At 33.8% G+C, this 25,853-nt stretch overlaps 3 protein-coding genes across 11 annotated transcripts; 2 read left to right on the forward strand and 1 right to left on the reverse strand.

Annotated features, from left to right (window-relative positions):
* The first annotated feature begins 9,017 nt into the window (after positions 1-9,017).
* On the forward strand, positions 9,018-16,657 carry LOC108340451 (kinesin-like protein KIN-7E). 8 transcript variants are annotated; one of them, XM_052878474.1, is made up of 16 exons: positions 9,018-9,250; positions 9,360-10,216; positions 10,513-10,804; positions 11,382-11,471; positions 11,553-11,653; positions 11,770-11,883; positions 11,972-12,053; positions 12,143-12,210; positions 12,284-12,349; positions 12,437-12,561; positions 13,053-13,389; positions 13,838-13,939; positions 14,042-14,180; positions 14,293-14,900; positions 15,337-15,641; positions 15,947-16,657. In XM_052878474.1, the coding sequence occupies exons 3-16, from the start codon at positions 10,585-10,587 to the stop codon at positions 16,266-16,268; spliced, it is 2,679 nt and encodes an 892-aa protein (XP_052734434.1). In that variant the 5' UTR covers positions 9,018-9,250; positions 9,360-10,216; positions 10,513-10,584; the 3' UTR covers positions 16,269-16,657. The 8 variants fall into 8 exon arrangements, with proteins under 8 accessions (XP_052734434.1, XP_052734433.1, XP_052734435.1 ...); XM_052878473.1 differs by having other exon boundaries at positions 9,360-9,475; XM_052878475.1 differs by having other exon boundaries at positions 9,360-9,397.
* A 1,346-nt stretch (positions 16,658-18,003) lies between these two features.
* On the forward strand, positions 18,004-20,268 carry LOC108340824 (polyol transporter 5). Its single transcript, XM_017578416.2, has 3 exons — positions 18,004-18,249; positions 18,350-18,696; positions 19,031-20,268. The coding sequence occupies exons 1-3, from the start codon at positions 18,126-18,128 to the stop codon at positions 20,117-20,119; spliced, it is 1,560 nt and encodes a 519-aa protein (XP_017433905.1). The 5' UTR covers positions 18,004-18,125; the 3' UTR covers positions 20,120-20,268.
* A 588-nt stretch (positions 20,269-20,856) lies between these two features.
* On the reverse strand, positions 20,857-25,630 carry LOC108339036 (epimerase family protein SDR39U1 homolog, chloroplastic). 2 transcript variants are annotated; one of them, XM_017576186.2, is made up of 13 exons: positions 25,463-25,630; positions 25,318-25,371; positions 24,779-24,854; positions 24,353-24,412; positions 23,937-24,055; positions 23,409-23,453; positions 23,183-23,261; positions 22,921-22,982; positions 22,180-22,282; positions 21,878-21,938; positions 21,614-21,684; positions 21,275-21,414; positions 20,857-21,202 (listed from the first exon to the last, which is right to left on the reverse strand). In XM_017576186.2, the coding sequence occupies exons 1-13, from the start codon at positions 25,538-25,540 to the stop codon at positions 21,101-21,103; spliced, it is 1,050 nt and encodes a 349-aa protein (XP_017431675.1). In that variant the 5' UTR covers positions 25,541-25,630; the 3' UTR covers positions 20,857-21,100. The 2 variants fall into 2 exon arrangements, with proteins under 2 accessions (XP_017431675.1, XP_052734440.1); XM_052878480.1 differs by lacking the exon at positions 25,463-25,630 and having other exon boundaries at positions 24,779-24,865; positions 25,318-25,355.
* Between the last annotated feature and the right edge of the window lie 223 nt (positions 25,631-25,853).

A 25,853-nucleotide genomic window follows, 5' to 3' on the forward strand; every position in this document is an offset into this window, starting at 1 on the left:
CACTGAAAGGACACCACCATGTATCCCCCCTTGAGGATCATGGAATTACGTCCAATACTAATACTTTCCACTTTAACACCAACATGTTAATGCACACATAAACCCTTAAAGCAACTGGAATCAATAGGAATATAGGCCGAACAGAAAACATCAACACATAATGGGCAAGACCGAACACCCTGTGAATGGTGGAGACCGAACGGTATCTCACTTCCCAAAGGACAGGACCGAGCGATCCATAAATGGTAAGACTGAAGAGTGACCGAACACTATTCAGGACCGCTCACTAAGAGAGATCGAACGCTACCTAAGAGACCGAACGCTACTTAAGAGACTGAACGCTACCTGAGACCGAACGCTACTTAAGAGACCGAACTCTCCTTAAGAGACTGAATGCTACCTGAGAGACCGAATGCTACTCAAGAGACTGAACGCTACCTGAGAGACCATCCACTAAGATCGAACGCTACCAAGACCACCCACTAAGACCGTACGCTACCTGAGAGACCATCCATTAAGACCGAACGCTACCAAGACCACCCACTAAGACCGTACGCTACTTAAGAGATCATCCACTAAGACCGAAGCTACCAAGACCACCCACTAAGACCGTACGCTACTTAAGAGACCATCCACTAAGACCGAACGCTACTAAGACCACCCACTAAGACCGTACTCTACTTAAGAGACCGAACTCTCCTTAAGAGACTGAACACTACCTGAGAAACCATCCACTAAGACCGAACGCTACCAAGACCGAGCACTAAGGCCGAACTCTACTTAAGACCGAACGCTATTACGACCGAACGCTATTACGACCGAACGCTCAACAGCACATGGCCAAACGGTTATCAGTTGCGAAACTGCATAATTCTGTAGAATTTCTACAGAATTATGAACAACACCTAACATAACCATTCCTAACCATTTTTACTAACTTCTAACACCCTTAATTCTTGTTTTATACTTAATTAAACTCATCTAAATGATTCTGAACATTCCTACTACCATTCTAAAGTGATTAAGATCAAGTTTTATCTTTTGAAACATCAATTTCCACAACTTAAGGACCCAATTTCGATTTTACCACTTCTAACATGTTCTAGTCCAGTTTTATGATCCTAATAGGTCACAAATGACTTGCCTAAGATGTCCCAACAACCCAAATGTGCCCAGAACTCTTACTTCCCAAAATCACTACCTCACTTCCTCTCAAGTGACCCAAAACCCTTACAGAATACTAATTTTTCCATCCATTCACTGTTACAACATATCTCTCAGCCCAAACACATCAACATAGACATTACAGAAATGAGATACATCCAAAATAGTATACACACATTACACTTCAGTTCCACAACCATACAATCCAGTACATGCAAATAAATCTTCTCAATCAAAGCATAGCATCAACAGCATAATAATACAAAAATCCATATACATACACCACATGCAACCAATTTAAAAACGTATTCTAGCTCCCCTTACCTTGAAACTTCTTTGCTCAGCTCAAAGACCCGCAGCTCCAGTACCCCACATGCGAATAATCTAGACAACCCCCTATAACCCGCAATGCGGTGATCAAGAACAACTCTTAGAGCTAGAATGAATGGAGGAAAACGTAAAGGAGGGTACACTAGGCACATGCAACTTGCCCTAGGTCCCAAACAGCGGAGAACAGTGAAAAGCTACTTACCCGCTGAAGAATGAAAATCTATTCGGATGGTTGCGAAGGTCTCTACGCCGCGGTCACTTGAGCACCACCTAATCCAACATGCAACCACTAAACGTGAGGGAATGGTAGAGAGAAGGCGGAGAGAAATGGAGGAACAAGCTTTTTAGAAAGAGAATGAGAAGCTGAGATAATGAACTCAGATCTGAAAAGTCCTTCCTAAGGTCATAGTGTTATGGGCTTGGCTGCTTCAACATAAGGCCCAACTGCCACATATTTTCAGGCCCTTACAATTAATTTATGGAATAAATGTGTTTTTTTCTTTAACTTTGAATGAAAATTAAAATTAGTTTATCTTCTAAATTTTGGATTAATTTAGTTTCTCATTTTTATAATTGTACAAATTTAATTATTTTAATCAAATTTTGTTAAGTTTATTTAAAATTTTGAATGTGTTTCTAAAAATATATGTCAAACAAGATCAAATGTTATTGTGTTTAAAACATTAAATAATCTTAACAAAATTTGATTAAAAAGTTAAATCCATACATTTCTAAAATTGAATGATTAAATTGAATCATAATTTTAAATATAGACTAATTTTAATTTTTACTAAAATTAAAAATATATTTATCTCTTAGTTTATTATATATTTGAAGTTGAATCATATCGATATTTTGAGATATAGTAATTAATTTTAATAATATTATCTTAATCGAGATTAAAATTAGAGTAGATAAACCTAATTTGTTTGGTATTATTTATCGTTTTATTTTTCTAAAACAAATTAGATATGGAATTAAAATCGAAGGTGTTATATATGCATCACTTTACTCAAAGGCCGAGATTGATTCGAAGATCTGAAAGAAAAGAGGGGAAATTGCGAAATGTTGCAGCGTTTTGATAATGTAAGAGAAAAGGCTGCATCTGACAAAAACATGAACAACCAACGCACAAAAACACATGCAACACAGTCTTTATTAAAGGAAATTTCTTTCCACTTTAATCCATGTTTTGTTCTGCTTCTGTCCTTTAACACTTTTTTTTGCATGTGCTAATGTAAAAGGTCTCAGTTATGGATTTATTCACTCCTAAACTTTGGAGCGGTTTATCGTTAATTTAAGATTAGGCATAAATTTTTACCTTTTTTACAAAACTCATAACATAGAAACATCTACAAATTTCCAAACAAGCAAAAAAAAAAGCAAGTAATGATCGCACTATAATTTTTTTCAAACTTACATCAATAAAATAATAACTATAATTGTACTGTATGACTGGACAATCTCGAAGAGTAGCCGACGATTCATTATATTAAACATTCAAATACAAGGATCATCTGACAAAGTATGGTTGGAGGCCGGATGATCGATCATAGTAGCAAAAGTACTTCCTAAAGAACATAAAAAATCATGATTAGAGATAAGTATCAATTAGTGTCATGGATTGATTGGACGATAATTAACATTCTACTAATTTTAGGTTCATATTAAAAACTATAAATAAAGGTCAAATATAAAAAAATATATGACTGCATTTATTGTGAATTTAAAATTTTATTCTGATCATATTTACCAACTTAAACATCAAAATACCTTCAACCGATACTCCTTAACTTTAGACGAAGAAAAATTTAGATCAAGAACAGATAGCTAACCAACGGTGAAGGAGGAGTGAATGTGTGAAATTGTGTTTTGTAAAATTGCTCGGTCCTAGAAACAATAATACATTAATTTAGTTGAATTTAACTTTATTTGTAAATGTGAGAAGAAAATAAAGAATTAATTAATGATTTAAAGAAGAGGAGAAAATTGTTGAGACAGTATAAAACGCAAAGGGCCCATAAAATGATAGAAACGCGTGCAAGGCAAGACCAAAATAGAAGAGTTGTCTTTGACTCTTCTCGCAAATCCAACACCGTACCAAATTTGTGCAGTCTTCTTTTTCGGCTTTTGTTGCCACTTTACAACGTGCTTATAATCAATGCCATGCTATGTTCAACTATTCATTATGTCACCAAATGCCAAACACCTCTTTTTTTTTCTTCCTCTCCTAAAAGCTTTAACCCACAAGTTTTTAGGTTGCTTTTGATTGGACCTTAATGTCATTTAATAATTATAGGTCAATTGATTATGCTAAGTCATATAATAATGAATTCTTTGAGAATCACTTTCCAAGTTAAATCAAATGTAGTTGTGGTCTCATTGTCATTGTGTGGAAGGTGGACTTAATTTGCGGATGAAATTGGAAATCAATCAAATGAACCTAAGCCAAAAAGTAGTGAAGATTGCTCATAAAAAGAATGAACATAAAATACATATTCTAACAAGAGAAAAGTATCATTAAGGGTTGAATAGATAAATATTTATACGGCTTAATTAGTAATTTAATTTTATATTTAAGTTTATAATTTATTTTCTATATATATATATTGTTATTTTTATACGAAAATAGATGATAATACATGAATTAAGAAAGACGTAAGATATTAGGAAAAAAAATCAAATATTTGAGATAATATTTTAGTTTTAAGTTTTTTTTTTTTATTTGGAATAGATTTTCTCTCAGGAATATCCACACAAAGGACTTAGATTTTTGCCATTTTTTTGGTAAAAATCTGCTGTACAATTTGTTGTAGAATTTTAGTTTAATGCTATATTACCTTCGAGAGTTTTTAAAGGATATTAGAAAATGTGAACGTTGTCTTTACGTAGAATAGTTAGAGCAACGCCAAATATTTTCTATTAATTTTATTTTTTGCTGATAAAAAAAACATCATAGATATAAAGCCAAATATTTTCATAGGTGTACTTTTGTTAATAATTGTTCCTATCATATACATACGTAAACTCTAACTTGCAATCCAAGACATAATAAATTAATTTAACTGCTAGCGGCATATTTTCCAAATTTCATTGATTTGTAAAGGCTGAAAACTTACACATAGAAACATGAAAAAGACACAATGAATAATCAATGTAAGTAAGTCTAATTCAAATGAAATTAGAAGGGTACCCTTTGTAATTATATGATTAATGGCTTTTTTAGAAAGGGACATCATTTTCGTGTGCTTAATGATGTTGTAAGTTCCAAACACGAAATGGAGAAAATTATGAAGGTTTGAAGCAGTCCTTTGGAGAGAGAGAATGAGAATTATTACTACCATTGACTTTGTAACACTGTACAGATTGAAGCATAATTCAAACTTCCCGTAATCAAGGTGTGATTTTCTACCTGGTAATCAATATAATGTTAATCATAATAAACTAAGCATTTATTTGTTTTAGTTATTTATGAATGAGAAAAAATAACCATCACAAAGAAAATAAAGTAATTGTGTTTTATATGTTAACTTTCTTATATTTATCAAGCATTTTCAATAATTAATATGAATGAGATGAAATACTAATGCTGTGTTTGCTATTTATCAAGCATTTTTATTTTATATTAATTTTAATCTATAAAGTTAAAATTAGAATCTAACCATTTTATCTATTAAAATATATTTTTATTCATCACATTCATCAAATTATTTATAAATTTTTACAAATTTTTTTTTCAAGTTTCTTTCCATTTACTTCTTCATCCCTTACAGTAAATAATTTTACTTTTTTTATCTCTTCCGTCTCTTAAAATAAACAATGTTACTTTTTTCTCTCTTGTCTCATCATATTCATTAAGTCATTCTTTCTCAAATTCATCATTAAAAATGCAAAGATATTATAAAAGATAAATAGAGAAAAATAATCTTTTTATTTTAAATCAATTTTACAAAAAAATTTATTTAAACTCATTTTTAAAGAGGTACCTATATGTCTTGGAAGTGTCAAATCTTTTTTAATTCTACTTTAACTTGTGAATGGTGGCAGAGTTTCTTTGAAATAGGTTGACCTTGGTCTCCAAATCCTGTAACTAAACTTTTGTTTTTAAAGTTTTTTTTTTTCAAAAATAAAGTCAGATGATAGTGTTTTTGATGATTAAAAAATGTGTAATTATTTAATATCATCTATTCATATGTAAAATAATAAGAGAAACTCAAATATATTATATTGTAGAGGGTAGAAAAGGAATGCTATTTATATGGATATTAGATAAAAAAGTTATATTATTTTTAACTCCCTATTATTCATCGAGATCCGTAAGTATTTATGGGACATGTTACTACAAGGCAGAAATTTAAATATTAATTCGAAATGAAGATAAGACTGATTTTATATTTTTTTTCTGATTATCGTAAGTCCAAAGAGACGTAGCTTTCATGTCACAAGATAGATAAACAAACACAACCCTAATCTCAATCGAACGTGCCAAAGCTCTATTAAGTAATGTGATAATGTGAAAAACGAATGGATGATGGAGTTCTATTTACATATTTGCACACTTATAAAAATCATGAAAGAAAATAAACACTTAATAATCAAACCTTTATTCAAATTTGAGAAAAAAAATATAGTATAAATACTTTTTTGGTCACTAGTTATTAAAAAATTAGTATGTATGTGTTTTATGTGAAATTATAAATTGAGTGCCTTGTAACCAAAATCAAATACGACTGAAATTTTTCTTAAAGTAAGTTTGAAACTAAAATTTTGACAAGCCGACCTTGATAGGTAAGAGAAATTTGTTAAATTCTCATAATATCTTAAGACAGATCATTTAGATGAAAAAGTGACGAGGTTATAATGTTTGATTTTATGAACGAATTGTGTTTATTATATATATTAAAATTATTTGAATATATTGTGTATTTTGTAGTAAAAAGTCAAAACATTTCAATTGAGTTATATTTATTCAAGTTTACGTTATTTTGGAATAAAATGGTTCATGTCATTTATAAGAAATGAAAAAAAATTGAGTTTGAACTAGTTAAACCCACGTTACATTCTATAAAAATATTGAATTATGTAAAGTTTTTTGGTGATCAAAAACTCTCTATAGACGAAATTCAATTTATTAAAATTTTCAGAGTTTTAGTTGTTGGGTAAATTACTTTATTGAAACACCCAAAGATTTATTACTGGTTAAACAATTTTTTCTCTTGACGAGCCAAAATTATTCTGAAGTTTTAACATCTTTGGTTGGATAAACATACGTGGATGGGTAAACTACAACTTGTAACTTGTGTTTAATTTAATGTATAACCATTGTTATCTAGGCATTGAAAAAACAAGATCTTAAATGTTATTATTTATGTTTCATTACTTGATTAATATATTGAACTTAAATATTATTATAGTATAATGAATAACTAATTATACTTTATTAACATTTAAATTGACATTAATGCATGTGTATGAAAGTGTATGATAATATGATTGTGATATAGCATATGATAAATTGAAAACATAATTATTTCTAAAATTTAAATATGATTAAATATTTAGGTTGTGTATTCAATTTAAGATTCATGAAAGTAATATCCTTACTTTACTAATATTAAAATCACACAAATAAAAATGTTATTTAAAATATTATTCGTGAGAGTTGAAGACAATCTAATTTACATTATGAAAAAAAAAATTATTAGGTAAGTCATAAAGATTATTATGTAAGTTTATTGTATATTATATATATATATATATATATATATATATATATATATATATATTATTTTTTGTTTCTATTTATTTTACAAAAAATATCTTTTAAATGAAAAGTTTTTTAAATTAAAATAATCAAATTTACTCTTTAAATAAATTTTTTTTAGATCAAAATAATTATTTTATCAATTTTATTGTTTGTTTCAACTTAAACTTTCTTTTTTCAATCTGATTGTTTTTTCTAAATTTAATCATTTTTTAATTATAAATTAAATTAAATAAAAACTATTTATAATAATAATAATTTTATTATTTACTAATAAAACAAATAAAATTTATTTACAATAAATTTAGAAAACTTATTTATATTTAATTTATAATAATAATAATAATAATAATAATTTTATTAACTTTTATTATCGTAAGAAAAGGTGAGCCAATAGTACAAATAATATTTTTGTTGTGATGATGTTAAGATATTTAGTAGCTAATATAACTATTAAATAAGAAAAATCACTTGAAAAATCACTTGAAAAATCTTATTTCGTTATTAATGAAACCAATAGATATTTTATATCCACGATTCAACAACTAAAAAATTAAAACCAAAATGATACATAATTAAAACAAACAAAGACTTGATGTTGTATGAGATAAATTATCAAAACTCTTTCAGATCTTAAACATGATAAAAAAAAACATTTTATAAACCTAAAGGCAACTAATTTTCAAAATTTAAATCTTATTAACCATTAATATATTTGAAAATATTCCATTCTCAACTTACATATTATTCTCACCCAATAAATATAATTTCAAAAAAAATATGTGTTTCTGTTGGATTAATTGAATATTATTTGTTTATTGGATCGATTGAGTACTATTTTTTTGTTAGCAAAGATTCAAATGATATCTGCAAAAAAAATAATTCTGAAAATGATTCACTCATTCTGGTATTAAATACAAACTATTTATATATTTCATATAAACTCTTTATTTATACAAACTATAATGATATTTTATTTATTATTAATTTAATTACAGTTCAATCTTTGTTCATATTCTTTTATAAGATTATACAACTTTATTTATTTTACAAATTATTCTGTTGAATCTATTCAATAATCTAAATGAGAGTTAATCCAACTAATTTATATTGAACCGGGGCGAGACTCATACCATACATTATTATGAAAACAAAAATATGAAACAAACTCAATTACTATATTTATTCAATACGAAATTAGTTTGGTTATAATTAAATATATAAAGATGGGTGCAATATCTCTTCAAACACAAGTCTTCCTTTATTCGTGATAAATGTCTTCCGTTAAAAATATATTGGGTTTGAGAGTATTTTTCTGCCATAAATGAAGCTAAACAAATTTATTATTAATTAAACAATTATCACACATAAAATAGAAAACTCATTCATTAATAAATAAACAAATGGAGCAAGTGCTACAGTAGTTTATTTATTCACTGTAGTGACCGTTAGACACAAACTTCCAAACGTGTGGATTCTCGCGATTGGATCTTTATCCGTGTGGACGGTTTCTCAAACACAGTCATTAAGACATTAACGCTAGTGGGTAGAATCGCAACCGCTTTCTCCACACTCCGCACGTGCCTAGGCGGCGTTTGGGTGACAACCGCTCTCACCCTCACTCTTAAATACTCCAATGCCCCTCCCACACGTGAGTGGGGGACAAGAATTCATGGGCAAAAAGCAGGGACACATTCGTCACTTACCTTCTCTTCCCACCACAGTAAGCAAATAAAACTAAAAGTCAAATTAAAAAAATGAGAAGAAAATAAAAATAAAAACAGAGAGATGGAAGAAGTTGACACCGCATCAGATTTACGCGCCCGCTGGTCCATTCTCAACTATGATGCGTGTGAGCTTCAGACTCTGAGAGAGAGAGAGAGGAAGCAACCGAATATTCTCTCTTAGTCGCATTGCGTTCTGTTTCAGATCGCGGTTCGTGATTCGTAATGTGAAGTTGTTACGGATTCACACTGTTCTATTCCGCACCGAGTATGTTTTTTGTTCTCGATTACTGTTCTCGCTCTGTTTTTTTTTTCTTTTTTTTAACAGAATCTGATTGTTACTAACGCTACGTTGTGGCTTGTGCCGGCGAATGAAGAAGAATATACTTGCTAAGTTCCAAAATGTTCACTCGAGGTGATTTGGAGCACTTTGTTGTGAATCAACGTGCCATTTGTTTGATAGAAGCGGAGATGATAAATTGTTTCTATTTCGGTTCGTATCCTATTTCTGAATTGTGATCACAGATAAAGCAGCTGCAAAAAATAGTAGAGGTTGTTGCAGATTCGTAAATAAGCTACGTTGTGCTGTGAATGTGAATTAGGTTATCGTTGTTACGGTGTGGCGAAAAGGACGGAGAGAGGTTGAGAGGTGAAAATCCCTTGGTTTGCAAAATATGATGTGTATGAGAATGAGTGGGAGAGTGAGTGTTTGTGATGCTTTTGTTAATTGGCCAGAAGTGAAAATAAAGAGAAGGATTAAAAAACTGAAAAGGAAGGATGGCCTTGTTTTCCTGTTGGTTGGGGACCAGGTTGTGTGTTGTGTGTTGTGCTGTGCAAAACTACCAGTTCAGGGTCAATTTCATATTTATTATTATGTAAAACTCTGTTACTTCGTTCTCAAGCGTTATCAGGGTCGCTGCTGTTGAAAGTTTTCTATTGTTACATTACAATTGGTTCATTGTTGAAGGAAGGATTAATAAAAAAGGGAACCTCGCTTTTTATGCTTTGGTTGGCCCCAGCCAGCTCTTTTTTCTTTTTAATTTTTCTTTTCCCTCGCTCCTTCTTCTTTATTCTTCTCTCCCTATGAAGCTTAGTACCAAAGAATAAAAGTAAAAGACTCGTATGTCCTTTAATCGGACTAAACTAAAATCATGATTGATCATCTCTCTTTAAACAGAAGTCTTTTAGGTCGTGATATGTTGCCAACCGCCGATAGTTTACTGATGATTAAAGCGTAATTAGTTAGCATTCTGTATTGGCTTGGTCTTTTTTTCGTTGGTTGGATATAAATATAATCTATAGTTAGCTCGCTATTGCTGTTATCGAGTATTTATTTATCAACCGAAATTAACGGGTGGCTACCTTTTCTGAGTTTGGTCATTTCATGATTATGAATTGTGATTATGTTCTTGCATTTAGTTAGGGGCTTAGTATTTTTTGTAAACTCTCTGTTCTTTTCTTTTATATGCTTGCATTTTGGGAAATAATCAATAGCTTTAATAATCAACCAACCCACTTGTCCACTTTTAGGAGTCATGGGCTTTTTCTGAGGTCTTCTTAGCTTGTTAATTGGGTCGGAGAAAACATCGGGTAAAGCGAGACATGGGAGCTATCGCTGGAGAAGAGCTGCTGAAATGGGAGAAGATGCAAGGAGTGAGTGGCCGCGAAGAGAAGATTCTTGTGTCAATAAGGCTGAGGCCTCTGAACGAGAAGGAGATTGCTGCTAATGAATCAGCAGACTGGGAATGCATTAATGATACTACCATCTTGTATCGGAACACACTTCGTGAGGGATCCACATTTCCAAGTGCCTACACATTTGGTAAGCAAATCCCTTTTTTTAATCTAAATGTTGCTTTATTATTTGGATTTTTTGTTGCCATTGAAACTGAGTTATTCAGTTTCAGGTTTACATTGACATTAACAAAGTACTGAGGACTTAACTCGGGTTGAATTTGGTAAATATGTAGTCCTAAACGCCATCGGGATCTCTTTCCCTTACCTGAAGAAAGAAAGACATTTAGTTATTTTTACATTTCGATTAGTTTAGGATTGGATTGCGTCGACTCAATTCTGCGGTAATGCACTTTTTTCCTAATTTGCGTGGCCCAACTTTGGAAAATAATTAATTTTGATGCAAAAATTTGGTGGATGAATTAGCACCACTTGCTAACTGTCAATCCCACTTTTGTTTAAACTTTAATTTTTAAATGTAGTATTACTATGCTTAAATTGCATTTTGCCTAGTTTTTGTCGTATGATATATCCTTTACAAGTTTTAATTTTTAATAAAGACATCGAACTGGAAATCCATTGATTATGGGCGGAATGTTTCTAAACTTTTCTTTTTTTGTCATTGGTGATTTTTTTTTTTGATCGGCTTTTATTATTGGTGATAGACAAAGTATTTCGGGGTGATTGTGCCACAAGGCAGGTATATGAGGAAGGAGCCAAAGAAGTCGCTCTTTCAGTTGTTGGTGGAATTAACTGTGAGTATATATTCTCATGATGGCTAGTTTCTTGTACTCATTGCCCATCTTGATTAATATAGGTATTATATATTCTTTCAGCCAGTATTTTTGCGTATGGGCAAACAAGTAGTGGAAAGACATATACGATGGTTGGAATAACCGAATACGCTGTTGCTGATATTTTTGACTATATAAAGAGGGTAACTATACTATTATATTGATATATATTCTTGTTTAATTCTTGGCTATCATTCTCCACCAGAGCCTATAATATTATTAATAAGTGCTGTTGACAAGATAACTTTAACCTTTTTAGCATGAAGAAAGAGCATTTATATTGAAGTTCTCAGCAATTGAAATTTACAATGAAATTGTTCGGGACCTCCTCAGTACGGACAACACTCCTCTTAGGCTACGTGATGATCCAGAGGTGAATAATGCCTTTATATTGGATAAAAGTGTCAGAAAAATATTGCATAATCAACTGTTGTTTTAATGATTCATTATTTTCAAATCAGAGAGGCCCCATTTTAGAGAAACTCACAGAGGAGACTCTTCGAGACTGGGGACATTTAAAAGAGCTTATAGCCTTCAGTGAAGGTAAAAGTAAAAGACTTTGCTTAGTTTTCTTGTTACAGGGTAGTCAATAGTAGGCATTATTGTATTGCTTACTTTATTTATTCTTGCAGCTCAGAGGCAGGTGGGAGAGACATACTTAAATGAAAAGAGTTCTAGATCTCACCAAATTATCAGATTGGTATGTGCCTTCCCCTTTCATGCTTAATATTTTTTGCTGATAGACTTCCATTAACGGAGTTGCAACATTTCAGACAATGGAAAGTTCTGCCAGGGAATTCCTAGGCAAAGGCAACTCAGCCACCCTAGTAGCTAGTGTGGTATGATTTACATTCTTTAAAATACCCCTCCTATTATGGTCATTATCAAAGCTTTTATAGTTAAATTTTTTTTTTGTTTCTCTGCAGAATTTTGTTGATTTGGCAGGGAGTGAGCGTGCATCTCAGGCATCATCAGCTGGGATGAGACTAAAAGAAGGTTGTCATATAAACCGGAGTTTACTTACTCTTGGAACAGTTATTCGCAAGCTTAGGTTGTCTACTCACTCCTCAGTTTATGGGGCTTTCCTTATTTATGCAGTTTCTAATATGGTTAGAAAATCTACATCAAATTTATTTAATCTCACCTCTTCCCATGACTTTTAATTTTATTATTGCTTAATCATATTATTCTAGTTTTTCTTTATAACCTTCTGGCTATAAGGTTGCCTGGTTTTCTATATGGAACTTAGACTATTATAATGTCATAGTAGGATAGCGTTTCTATATATAAAGAATTAGGGTAGTCTCTTTAGTTAATTTATACATCTGAAACTCTTCGGTTAGAGAGATGAAATCTAGTTAATATTATGTTTATTTCATTCATCGTTGAGAAATTGTGAGAAAAAGGAAGGCATATTAGTTTGTATCTGTGGCTAATTGGAGGTATCTTTACACTAGAAATCTTCTGTATGTTCAAAACTTTGACGCAGGAGCTATCCCATAACTGTTTAATAAATCCATTGACTTGATGTGAATAATGCAGTAACGGAAGACATGGACACATCAATTACAGAGATTCCAAGTTGACACGTATACTGCAGCCTTGCTTGGGTGGAAATGCTAGGACGGCTATCATTTGCACTTTGAGCCCTGCACGAAGTCATGTTGATCAGACCAGAAACACACTTCTTTTTGCTTGTTGTGCAAAAGAAGTTACCACTAAAGCACAGGTTAATGTCGTGATGTCTGATAAGGCCTTGGTAAAGCATTTGCAGAAAGAGGTGGCTAGATTGGAGAGTGAGTTGAAAACTCCTGGTCCCGTTACTGCCAATTGTGATTATGCAACATTGTTGAGAAAGAAAGATATCCAGATAGAGAAGGTTGTATAATTTACTGTTTGAATTCTTGTGCTATAATGTTTGTATTGATTGTGGGCATATCTTGTGTATTCACCTCTCTTTTCTGGCTACTTGTGTTCTTGACCAATACCGCCCTGTGAATTTATGTATCCTATCTTTAAGAAGGATTGCAAAACCTTAGAATAGACTTCAAATGGATTTGTTTGCCTCGTTTTTTTTTTCGATAGAGCAGGGGTTTTCTTAAATATATCTTACCGTTCATGTTTTCAACACGTGTCACTCTCCCTGGAAACACTTGAATTTAGCCATTTTATATGGGTTAGTAGCCTTGCTTTTTGGGAAAAAAATTCGATATCTTTCATATAGTTGTATTGATATTAAATGAAATATTTTTTAGGTTCATGCATGTTAATATTTCTGTGTTTTCTTTGCTCCTTGCATGTTCATGATATGAATTTCAATTATTCAGATGGAGAAGGAAATTAGGGAGCTAACTAAGCAACGTGACCTTGCTCAATCAAGGGTTGAAGATTTGCTGCGCATGGTCGGAAAGGAGCAGATATCGGAAAAAGTAGTGTCTATTTCGTGATTTGTTACATGTTTGATGTCGTGCCTCTGAATTGAGATTGCATTTTTCGGGCCAGCATTATTAATCATTAATCTGAATGTGCAGGAAGGGGAAGATATATGGGATGATGACTGTTCAGTATCAGAGTCATCGAGCATTTGTGGTCCTCATCGTCCTAATACACACATCAGAGAGTTCAACAACCCTCGTTATAATGACGGAGACAGTGGAAGTAATCCTGATGGTAGGTCCTTGCATATCTATGCCTGCAGTGTACATAGTTTGATAATAATGATGATATTCTTTGGGGAACTGCATCAGATCCAATCATTTGTTATCTATTTTTGGTTGTACAGAAGACACTGAAGATTACTGCAAGGAAGTTCGATGTGTTGACAATGGGGAGTTAACTTCAGCAATATCTGGAGAGGAAAGTGGAACAAGCCAGGAAATATCTTCACATTTGAATGAAGATGATGGAGACAGTCAGATCCAAGAAAATTCAACACTTCTGGAGCAGAGGCTGCATGATGTACAGTCAACCATTGATTCTCTCGTATGTCCTTCCCCTGATGAGCAATCTCCACAGGTCATGTCAGAAAATATGTCAAATTATAGGAATCTTCAATTAACTAGAAGCTGGAGTTGTACGGAGTATCACATGACTGGTTCTCCGGAGTCAATGGGAGAAATACAGAGGACTCCAGCCAATGGATATGACAAAGGATTCCCTGGAAGACCAGATGGTTTGCGGAGGAAGTTTCCTCCATTAAATTATGATGGTTCCATAAAATTGTTAAGGAATGGTTCTCAGTCTTCCATGGGAAGTCTTTCTGTGGATGATCTTAGAGCGTGCGGCATCAGAACATCTGCTGATGAGGATATTGCTAGCATCCAGACTTTTGTTGCTGGGATGAAAGAAATGGTCAAACAAGAATATGAAAAGCAGCTTGTTGATGGTCAGGTGAGAATAAGTCGTTATTTTCCTTAGTATTACAGATCTTTTAATTTTCTCTTCCTAAGTATGGGAGACTGTTTACTATTTATGCAATATTGATCACTCACATTCATGCAGATAACAGATAAACTGATAATCTTTATCAGGGCAAATATATGACTTTTAGATTGTAGTGTTTACAACAAATACTTTAGTAGGAATTTCCTTATCTGTCATTTAATTATGGAAGGTTCTGCCTTTTCAATAGAAAGTGGTAGGAGAAACTCCAGCTTCCACTGTAACAAGATTGTATATTGATACTAACAGGCATGGATAATTTCATGTGTTACTGCTGTTCATAATTTCATACAACTTTCCATTTGATGATTAAATTACTGAATTTTTGAAGGTCATTATTTTAATCTCGATGCTTTTGAAAAAAATACGCTTTTCTGAATTGTAGGACCACGAGGCAGGAAGAAAGAGGAACGTGAAAGATGTAGGTGTGGATCCGATGTTAGAGACACCTGGAACTCCTTTAGATTGGTCTCTGCAATTCATGAGTCAGCAAAAGGAGATAATTGAACTGTGGCAATCATGCTGTGTACCATTGACCCACAGGACCTACTTCTTTCTTTTGTTCAGGGGTGATCCAACAGACTCCATTTACATGGAGGTAGAACTTAGAAGACTATCCTTCCTAAAAGAAACATTTTCTGATGGGAACCAGTCTGTGAGAAATAGTCAGACAATCACACTAGCTTCAAGGTTCTGTTCTCTCTTTCTGTCACTTCTGTATGCATTTCAGTTTCTTGTATTATTCGGAATCCAAATGGGCATATTGGCCAATACGACCAACGAAAATTTTCTACATTAAACATTCTGACACTTATGTTGAGAAATAGATCATATGATTATTTATACACACATAATTCCCTACAAAAAGCTATTGCCTGTTTTGTTGATTTGATTCACTTATGGTTGATTTAGTTTATTACTTTTCCTTGCACCATGGAGGTTAACTTGTTAACTAGTGTATTTCATTTCATGTTTGTGCTTGGTTGGGGATACAGCGTGAAAGCACTTCGGCGAGAAAGAGGAATGCTTGTGAAGCTTATACAGAGGAGGCTTTCCGATAAGGAGAGAATAAGGCTGTACGAGGAGTGGGGCATTTCATTGGATTCAAAGCGCAGGAGAATGCAGCTAGTGAACCGTTTGTGGAGCGAAAATGATATTAACCACGTAATGCAAAGTGCTACAATAGTTGCCAAGTTAGTGAGGTTTTGGGAGAGGGGCAAGGCCCTCAAGGAGATGTTTGGGCTTAGCTTCTCACCCCTAATCACAGGGCGGAGATCATCTTTTTCGTGGAAAAATAGCTCAGCATCTCTTTTATAGTCCTTTTTATTGTTTTGGCCCGCGCGTGTACAGTGTTAGAGAGATTTTTATCAGTGTTTCTGATTGATCACACTCTTTCAACTTGTTCTGCATTCTTTCAAACATAGAAACGTGAGGATTGCAGCTTCATTGAGATAAGGGATGTGAGTTATTGATTAAAGCCACTTTGGGCGGTTGTCTTGTCTTTTTTTATCATTTTGGTGTATCATCTAACGAGTTTAAATTTTTCTCTTCTCTTGGTGCAAGGTTTGTTGTGTTTGTTTCATTGTAAACTACTTTAATTTCTCTCACTTTGAAGGAAGTCAGGCATACGTACTTTTGTATATTACACTGAGACGATCGAATTGTGCCACGAGGCAGCGTAGATCAGTATAGATTACTTTACATAACTGTGGTGGACTTGTTATTGTTTTTAGTTTCTCTGGTTACTGAAGTTTTATTTCTGAACTATTTTTTTTTATTTCTATAACTTTATAGAGATCAACGGCAAGCCAAATAATCTTGTTTCGAGTAAAGCTAGGTCTGTTTTTTTAAGGTATAACTAGTATGATAAGCTAGTAATGGTATGTTTTTTCAAGGCAAAAATCAACTGAAGTCGACCCACGTCGAATACAGACCAGAACCAATAAAATAAATCTAATTAAAATAAATATAAATTATAAATTCAATCTATTTTATTATATCTAAATTTAAAAAAATACAATTTATAGCCAACCTTACTTACGAGTAAGTCGTACTAAATAGACATAATTTCGTAACCACGCGAGTTTCTTTTAATGAAACCGGAGGAAGCACGATTTTGGTTTTTAAAACGAAATCATCCTATATTAAAATGACTTAGTTTAGTGTTAATTTATTTAGTTGTTTTTTATTCAAATTAAAGTCATGCCAGCATAGCAGATATCTACAATTTAGAACATTTCCCTTAACAGTACTCAGTAATTTCTAGAATATTAATAGTAATAAATACTGTTACATAATCATGCACAGATTACATCCAGCTAATTTTTCGTGGCGAGTGGTTTGTTTGATTAGAGAAGGTAGAGATGCAACCTATCCTCATTCCTTTTCTCCTCAAACTCCATCATTCTGTCTGCTTTAGGAACAATTCCAGTGACTACTAGAGTTCAAAGTAAACTCCAGCCATATTGCCACACTGTTCCAACACGATTTCAATTTTATTAAACGAAAATAGCGTACTTTTAACACAATTTCTATATTAAAGGTCATTCTTATTTAGTCTGATTTATCTATAATTGTGATTTTTTAAAAATTTATTTACTTTTATAAAATCCATAATGTATTACACAATTTACGTAAATTTATCTGTTTTCAAAGTACGGATGCACACTCATAATATTCTTTTCTTGATCTCTTTGGAAATTATTCAAAAAGGAAAAGAATTTCCCTTAAAAAGTGAGTGTAATGCCATTATGTTGAGAATTCAGGTAAGTGAGTCTGTCTTGTATGATTTTCAAATGGCTTTGAAAGTGCCACTGGCATTGTATTTTAGCATGATTTCTTAAATAGTTTGGTTTTTCATGATTTATTTATTTGTGGTTACAAACTATTTTTGTTTGGTTATAACACACGTTCATTATAGGAATATAAAAACTCTATCATCATAAAATGTGTAAATACCTTTTTTTTTAAATAACGAACACGTAAAGCTTTATTTTTAAAGACCTTGTTTCACCAGTAGCAAATTATTGCACGTTTGTTTGACTAGAGAGTGAACAGTCAGAGAGAATGGCATAAGTGTGAGATAAGATAACGACAGGGAAAGTGTCTTCCTAATTCCAATTATACATGGTCAGTGTTCTTCTCAAAAAAACTGCATAATCCTCTTCAACAAAGATGGCTGTGGAGGAAGCTGTATCTATGAAACAAGATTTTGATCCTCAAAACAAACCCAAAAGAAACAAGTTTGCTTTAGCTTGTGCCATTTTAGCTTCCATGACTTCTATCTTACTAGGTTATGGTGAGTATGACACTGCTAAGTATATATTTTCTATTCCTTCGTTGATTTTTCTCAGTCCATGATTTTCTTAAAAATATTAAAAGAATTTTAATTACTACAGATATTGGAGTCATGAGTGGAGCAGCTTTGTACATACAACGAGATCTCAGAGTGTCGGATGTGAAAATCGAAATCCTGAATGGTATCATCAACCTCTACTCGCCGGTCGGTTCTTTCATCGCCGGCAGAACCTCAGACTGGATAGGTCGGCGCTACACCATTGCTCTCGCCGGCATAATCTTCTTCGTCGGAGCAATCCTCATGGGATTCTCCCCTAACTACGCCTTTCTCATGTTTGGCCGCTTCTTCGCCGGCGTTGGCGTTGGCTTCGCCTTCCTCATCGCCCCTGTCTACACCTCCGAAATCTCCCCTACCTCCTCTCGCGGCCTCCTCACATCCTTGCCAGAGGTTCCTATTTCTCTCTCCTTCCAATCACGTTTCAATTACTTCAAACTTCGAAGCTCCATAAATAAGAATTTCATGTTTTCAATTCGAAAGTTACGTTCAGTCGTGTTGTGGAATATTGAACTGGTTTTTTTTATCGAGTGTAAATTTGTTTTATCAAATTAGAAATAAACTATACGCTCGAACTGAGCTGAACGGTATAACAAACTATTTGTTTCGTTGATGTAAACATTGTTTAGTTGACATGGCTAAGATCAGTGTTTGGTTTTCTCTGATGCATTTCGATTAGTTAATAAGATGAAACGACTATTCAAAGTAGCTATTTTTGGTTTTTCAGATATTCCTGAACGGAGGGATTCTGATAGGATACATTTCAAACTATGGATTTTCGAAGATGTCGCTTCGGCTGGGATGGCGGCTCATGCTTGGAGTGGGAGCCGTTCCGGCCATGTTTCTAGCCGCGGTAGTGCTAGTCATGCCGGAGTCACCGAGGTGGCTGGTGGCGCAAGGTCGACTAGGCGAAGCCAAAAAAATTCTGTACAAAATCTCCGACTCCGAGGAAGAGGCTCGGCTAAGGCTAGCCGACATAAAAGAGACGGCTGGGATCCCTCAGGACTGCGACGACGACGTCGTATTAGTGAACAAGCAAAGTCACGGGCAAGGTGTATGGAAAGAACTTTTCCTCCACCCCACGCGCCCGGTTCTCCACATCTTCGTCGCGTCGCTTGGGATTCACTTCTTCGCGCAAGCCACGGGCATCGACGCCGTCGTTTTGTACAGCCCGAGAATCTTCCATAGCGCCGGAATCAAATCCGATAACTACCTTCTCCTGGCGACGGTGGCGGTTGGGTTCGTGAAAACCGTTTCCATTTTGGTTGCCACGTTTTTGTTGGACCGGGCCGGGCGGCGCGTGTTGCTTTTGTGCAGCGTCAGTGGACTGATATTTTCGCTTGTGACACTGGGTGTGAGTCTCACCGTGGTGGACCATTCTAGGTCGACTCTGACGTGGGCCATTGGGCTTAGCATCGCTGCAGTGTTGGCTTATGTAGCTACTTTCTCGATTGGGTCGGGGCCCATCACGTGGGTGTATAGCTCGGAGATTTTCCCGCTTAGATTGCGCGCTCAGGGCGTGGCTATTGGAGCCATTGTGAATAGGGTGACGAGTGGAGTGATCGCAATGACTTTTCTGTCCCTCTGTAAGGCCATTTCAACTGGAGGTGCTTTTTTTCTCTTCGCCGCCATCGCTGTTGCTGCGTGGATTTTTCACTACACCATGCTCCCCGAAACACGCGGGAAGACTCTTGAGGAAATCGAAGGCTCTTTCGGTCATTTCTGGAGGAACCCTAATAAACCCAAAGGACTTCATGGCACTAACGGCGATATCCCGTTAACGAGCAGTGTTAAAACTTCCACAAACGTTGATTAGGATAATAAGGTATCTTCTAGTGTTTTTTTTCTTCCTAAGTACCCTTATGATATGGCTTGGCAAATGAGTTGTATTTTCATCTATGAGGCCATAAATTATAACAGTGCTTCATTCACTTATGTATAGAATAAATATTATGTATATAGCTATGATATAGTCTTTTTTAAATTCATAAATTATAATGAGTAAAACTATTAAGATAATCATATAATTTGATTGTAGTTATGAACTATCAGTGTAACTTGACACTACTAGTTAATCAGATACTATGATTAGTATGACTTTAAATATAATTGTCTAAACTTATAATACGTTAGGATATGTAATTGGATAATTACGATAAAACCATCTACAGAGGAATTTAGTTCAACAAATCAATCCATCAACTCACTTAAAAACGGGACCTAGTTGTTTCTCTTACTTCATTTCAATTATATTTTCTAATTAGTTTAAAATCTGTCATTTTGGAAGGAAGTGTTAAAAAATATATAAACTCTAGTTCTCTTTTTTTTCTTTTTAACCAAGGGGCAGTCGCGTTTTAAAAATAGCATAACGAGTTTTAATTATTTTAAAAAGACATTAACCAGATAGGATATCATCCGTCACATACTGCTTTTTATTAAAAAAATATGTAGAGATAAAGGTAAAAGAAATAATATTTTTTAAAGTTATCGTGGTGTGAAATACTTAATGTTTTTCGAATGGCTAAAAAATGTTTTAACAATTTGTAGAGAAAATGCAATGAAATGTGCTTAAAAAAAATATAAGAAAATATGCTGTAATACATGTTCTGATACATTACCAAAAAATAATATTGACTACAATGCAAGCACAACCAGATTTTCAAACGTATACCGCTTTCAAAAAATCTCAATACGGTGAATGGCAGCTGCTGAAGTCCTTAAAAGGTTGATGATGATGATGCATGCATGCATGATTGGAAAGAATAAAGAATATGGCCGTTACTAGGGAAAAATTCCTTCATGAAAGAATTGCTTTAAGGGCATCCTTGACGTAAGAATATTTGAAGGTGAAACCCAACTTCTTAGCTTGAGTAGGAAGCACTTTCTGCCCTTCTAAAACCTACAAAGAGAAGAAGTTAAATGGCAGCAGTTAAGTAGAGTGAGGGCAAATTAAGCAGAGATTATTCCTTACCACAGAAGCACCTTCTCCAAGGACAGCCTTGAGTGCAAAATCCGGTACCGGCAGCCATGAGGGACGAGCCAATACATGTCCCAGCTGGTCACACAATTCTGCCAATCGCACAGGATTTGGTGCAGTTCCATTGATAACACCTAAACAAACAAACATCATTCACGATAATGCAACAAACTAAACTGAAAATATTTTGCCTTGAAAATGTCTAGAGTGGCTAGGGGTAATCTCAAAAGGAATAACATAATTTAACCGTGTAATTCTGGCTGTCCATTATTCATTTGCATTTTTTTTGATGAATTTTGATAAATTCGTTTTGGGTGGCAGTGAATAGTTCACCTTTGTAAGATGGATTTAATAGCGCTTCATATATCAAATTGACAATGTCATCCAAGTGAATCCAGGAGAACCTGTACGAAATAATAAAAAGAACTCAAGTACTCAACTATGACATCTACCATGAAATTAATACAAACTAAACATCTTATTGGCAGCAATCAATCCGTAAAAAGGGCTGTTTTTGCTTCATCGACAGTGTCTTAGAATGGGCTAAAAATACTACGAAGTACATCTCTTGCAAGCGAAAGACACTGAGTAAAATACCATTGTTTTCCAGAACCGAGAGGTCCACCAGCAAACAAATTGAAGAGAGGTATCATTTTAGCTGCGGAGAGTCAGATGTTATTATCAGTTAAACCCAACAATATCATGAATTTTCAATAGTTTTTTTATCAGATGTAATTTCTTCATGCATTAAACAAGAAAAATACTTGTATCACAAAATATATTTTGTTTTAAGATCATATTTAATAGAATCACGAATATAAGCCTAAGGGCATAAGTGGACAAGTATAGGATATCAAATACTATATTTAAGTCCATAATTTGCACTTTAGAAGTCAAACCTAGTGCTCCACCATCTTTACCAAGAACAACACCAATGCGAATTAGAGTCAGTCTAACACCTCCGTTTACCTTTAGGGCTGTTGATTCCCACTCCCTACAAACCTGTACAGAAGGGGCATTCTTGGTCAGTGCAATCTAGAAGCTACAGTTGGACATGTTTCCATATTCTTTAGTAACATCTCGAGGGACAGAAAGTTAGACAGAAGTAGCTCCTATTTTTCATAATCAATACCTACATTTAACTTGTATATTTTGTACTAGACACTTTAAAAGTTCAGTCTCGAGATCAAATTTCAAAGTAGGAAACTGGGTTCTTTTTGCACTTTCAACAAAATAATAAATGTTGGTTTTCAAATGACTCAAATTCCTAAAACCAAAGTCAGATTAGTTTTGATACCTTTCGTTGACTCGAAAATATCGGATTCGTAAACCTGAATGATCATAAACACACTTTCGATGGAAAAATATCAAAAGCTATTTATAAGATATATCAATTATGACCAATATTTTTAAACACCATCAACTAAGTAGAAAAACAGAAAGCTAAGAGATTATAAAAATCATCAGACGAAATGTTAAATAAGAAAGATCAATATCCTTTTGAGTTCATGAGTAATACTCTTTAAATATTCCATCCATTCACAAAGCAAAGAAGTTTTTTTATTTTCTACTTTCTCATCACATTTTAAAATCTTATCTTTCTGTACAGTAGTAACAAAAGCATGTATTTTTTTCCTTACCTCGGCCAAATAATCATTTCCTGATGGACTTTGTTCATCAAAGACTTGTGTCTCATTGGTACCTGAACGTATTAAAGTGGAAGGAAAATGAAAAAACTTGCTGTGCACGCATAGTTATTAACCAGTTAGTGAATATAACACGTGCTCCAAAAATAATTATATTTGCTAGCCAATGCATTAAACAACCAATGATAATATTAATCTCCAAGCAAGACAATGACCAATTAGTATTGAATCATTTTTTGCATACAAACATACATACCATAATAACCAACAGCTGTTGCACTAACTAGAACTTTAGGTCGAATTTCATCTGGTGCACTGTTTATCAATTCTACAACCTTTGCTACGAAATAAATAGGTCAGGAAGAATAAGCAATGATTTATGCAAATAGCGGAAAAATCTGTGGAGGCCCGTATTTTTACCAAGAGAAAATAATAAACAACATATTTGTTTTCATTTTTGTCAATGGGAAATGTATGCTTACCTTTGAGGTCACTCTAATCCTGCTCTGCTTGATTTCCTTCTTTATCTGCAGCATTAAAATGTATGTTACTCCCTTGGAATTGTGCATGTGCTAATTTTACCAGCACAAAAAAGGTTAGAGGAAGAATAGACAGAAAAATAGACAGTATATGTGTAGGTATAGTCAGTTAGTTCCTCTAAAAGATAATGTCCAACAGTTTTCAACTTACATCAATGTCCAATTTAGAAAAAAGTTTCTGAAATTATACATCAATATATTATTCATAATTTCAGAATTCTGGATATAAAAATGTCGTATGTAAATTTTCTTATTCCAATAAAATTTAGAACAAATAAAAATGAGGCCTTTCCAACGCAACTAGAAAAGAAACATACTGCGGTGATAAACTACAAATCAAATTAGCCTGAACAGAGACAATATCAAAACATCATTAGAAAGATACCTAATATGTCTTGATAACCACACCAAATAGGTGTAAGTTGAAGACTAAATCATCTAAGTAGTGGAAGTAATAAGAACGGCAATAACCTCAGGAGACCACCGGGTACTTATGGGCAGTCCAGCCAAATTCACAACCCCCGTTGAGCCCTGAATGCTATCTTTCCATTCTGGCTCTTGTGCAATCTTGATTCCTGGAAAGTCTTTTGCTGTAGATACCAAGGTAAAATTAACCAATTAATCCAACGTACAGTATATGTCTGAAAGAGTCAGGTTGAGCAGAAAATTGTTATTTTTCTCTACTGAGAAAAATAAATGCTTGAATTGGAACCAACAAATGTATATTACTTATAATTTAAAAATTGAAGCTATTCTGCTGTAATTGAAATTGATGTGTCACTTTGATCTCTTGAAAAGGTTTGCAGCTGTAAATGAGTTTGTCGGTATTCTTTTGTAAAGTGTGAGTGTTAGAACACATTCATAGCATTAATTTATTACCTTCTTACCCGGAAAAAATGTTTCTGCTTTAGATTTAGATCGCGTCAAGACGTGAACACTGTGATTGTCTGCAAATATTGTTATTGAAATGCAAGTTAGCTTAAATGTTTACACATATACCTACAGAAGCTTAGAGTCTAACAAATAGCCAACCAAGAGTCTAACAAAATCCAGGAGTTATACGGATTCATCATCACGAAGGATGCAACTATTTATGTTCGTTTAGTTCATATTTTGCAAAACAACAGTATCACTGTGTGCAATATAGATGTACAAGAGAGCACTAGGAAAATACAACCAAAATGCATAGTGAAATTTAAGCAGGATTAAAAATGGCCGAAATCTAGATGTACAATAGATCACCAGGAAAATACTGCATTTCATATAATAAAACATAAACAAATGTGCTCATTTAAGCAAGAGGGTGGCATAACCTGCATGCAGTCTTTGCACCAACCTTCTACCAATAAAACCCGTTGCTCCAGTTACAGATATGATCATTTTACTTCCCTGCAAAAACACTTTTAGCTTATAATGTGAAACCCAAACTAAATGAACAGTTAGAAAAGGAAACTGATAACAGTTAACATGACCTTCTCAATATGCAAATTATCAATGTAATGTTCAACAAAAGGCATGGTTCCTAGACATATAGAAGCAATCTGGTGAATCTTAAAGTAAATATTAGTTATAAGCAACACTTAACAAGACATACAAAGTTGCATAGCTCATCCCTCTTCAATTTTTGGCTTGCAATCAATTGTGAGGTTGAGAGGTGGACACTGATAATCACAGGTGGCACTCTTATTTAGAACCAAAAGAGCTATCGATCCTAACCGAATAAGGTTTCCTAAGGCGAGATGAAGACAAACCTAATATGATTATTAGCATCCAAAATCATTTGTCACTAACAACTAACATTTGCCTATGACAATAATAATAATAATAATAAAACAGAACGGATAAGTAATACCTTGGGATCTTGATTGGTGACGCACCAAACCCTAAAGCTCCTGGTCTCTCTGGTCTGGTAAAACGGAAGGAACGTGCATTGATGGAAAGTGGAGAATGCAGAAAGGTGAGAAACGAAAAGGTTAGTTCGATGAATGAACACTTACACAGAGAGATCGAGGAAGATGAAGCGACGGAGAGATGGTGTGAGACCATGTCAAAGCAGTGGCTCCACACATTTCCATTAGGATTCAGCACTCACCACAATTTGGAAGACACGGGGTGAGTGAGTGTTAATAAACTATGCATTCTTATTCTCGCCGTGGTTTATTTGGAGCCACACCAACTACCTTCTCATATCCATCCCTCGCTTGCACTTTTCTGATTGGACCATCGATTTTTTCTTTTTAACTCTTCAAAAACATAATTTCTTCTGGTTAGAGTTTATATACATTATCAGAAGGACAAATCCTGATATAGAAATAGAGTTTTAAAGCTGATAATATTTTCAATGTAGTCAAATTAGTATAGGCATGATATTTGGGATTTTTTTTTTTT

This window comes from Vigna angularis, chromosome 5, assembly GCF_016808095.1.
Source record: "Vigna angularis cultivar LongXiaoDou No.4 chromosome 5, ASM1680809v1, whole genome shotgun sequence".
In the NCBI taxonomy this organism is placed as follows: domain Eukaryota; kingdom Viridiplantae; phylum Streptophyta; class Magnoliopsida; order Fabales; family Fabaceae; genus Vigna; species Vigna angularis.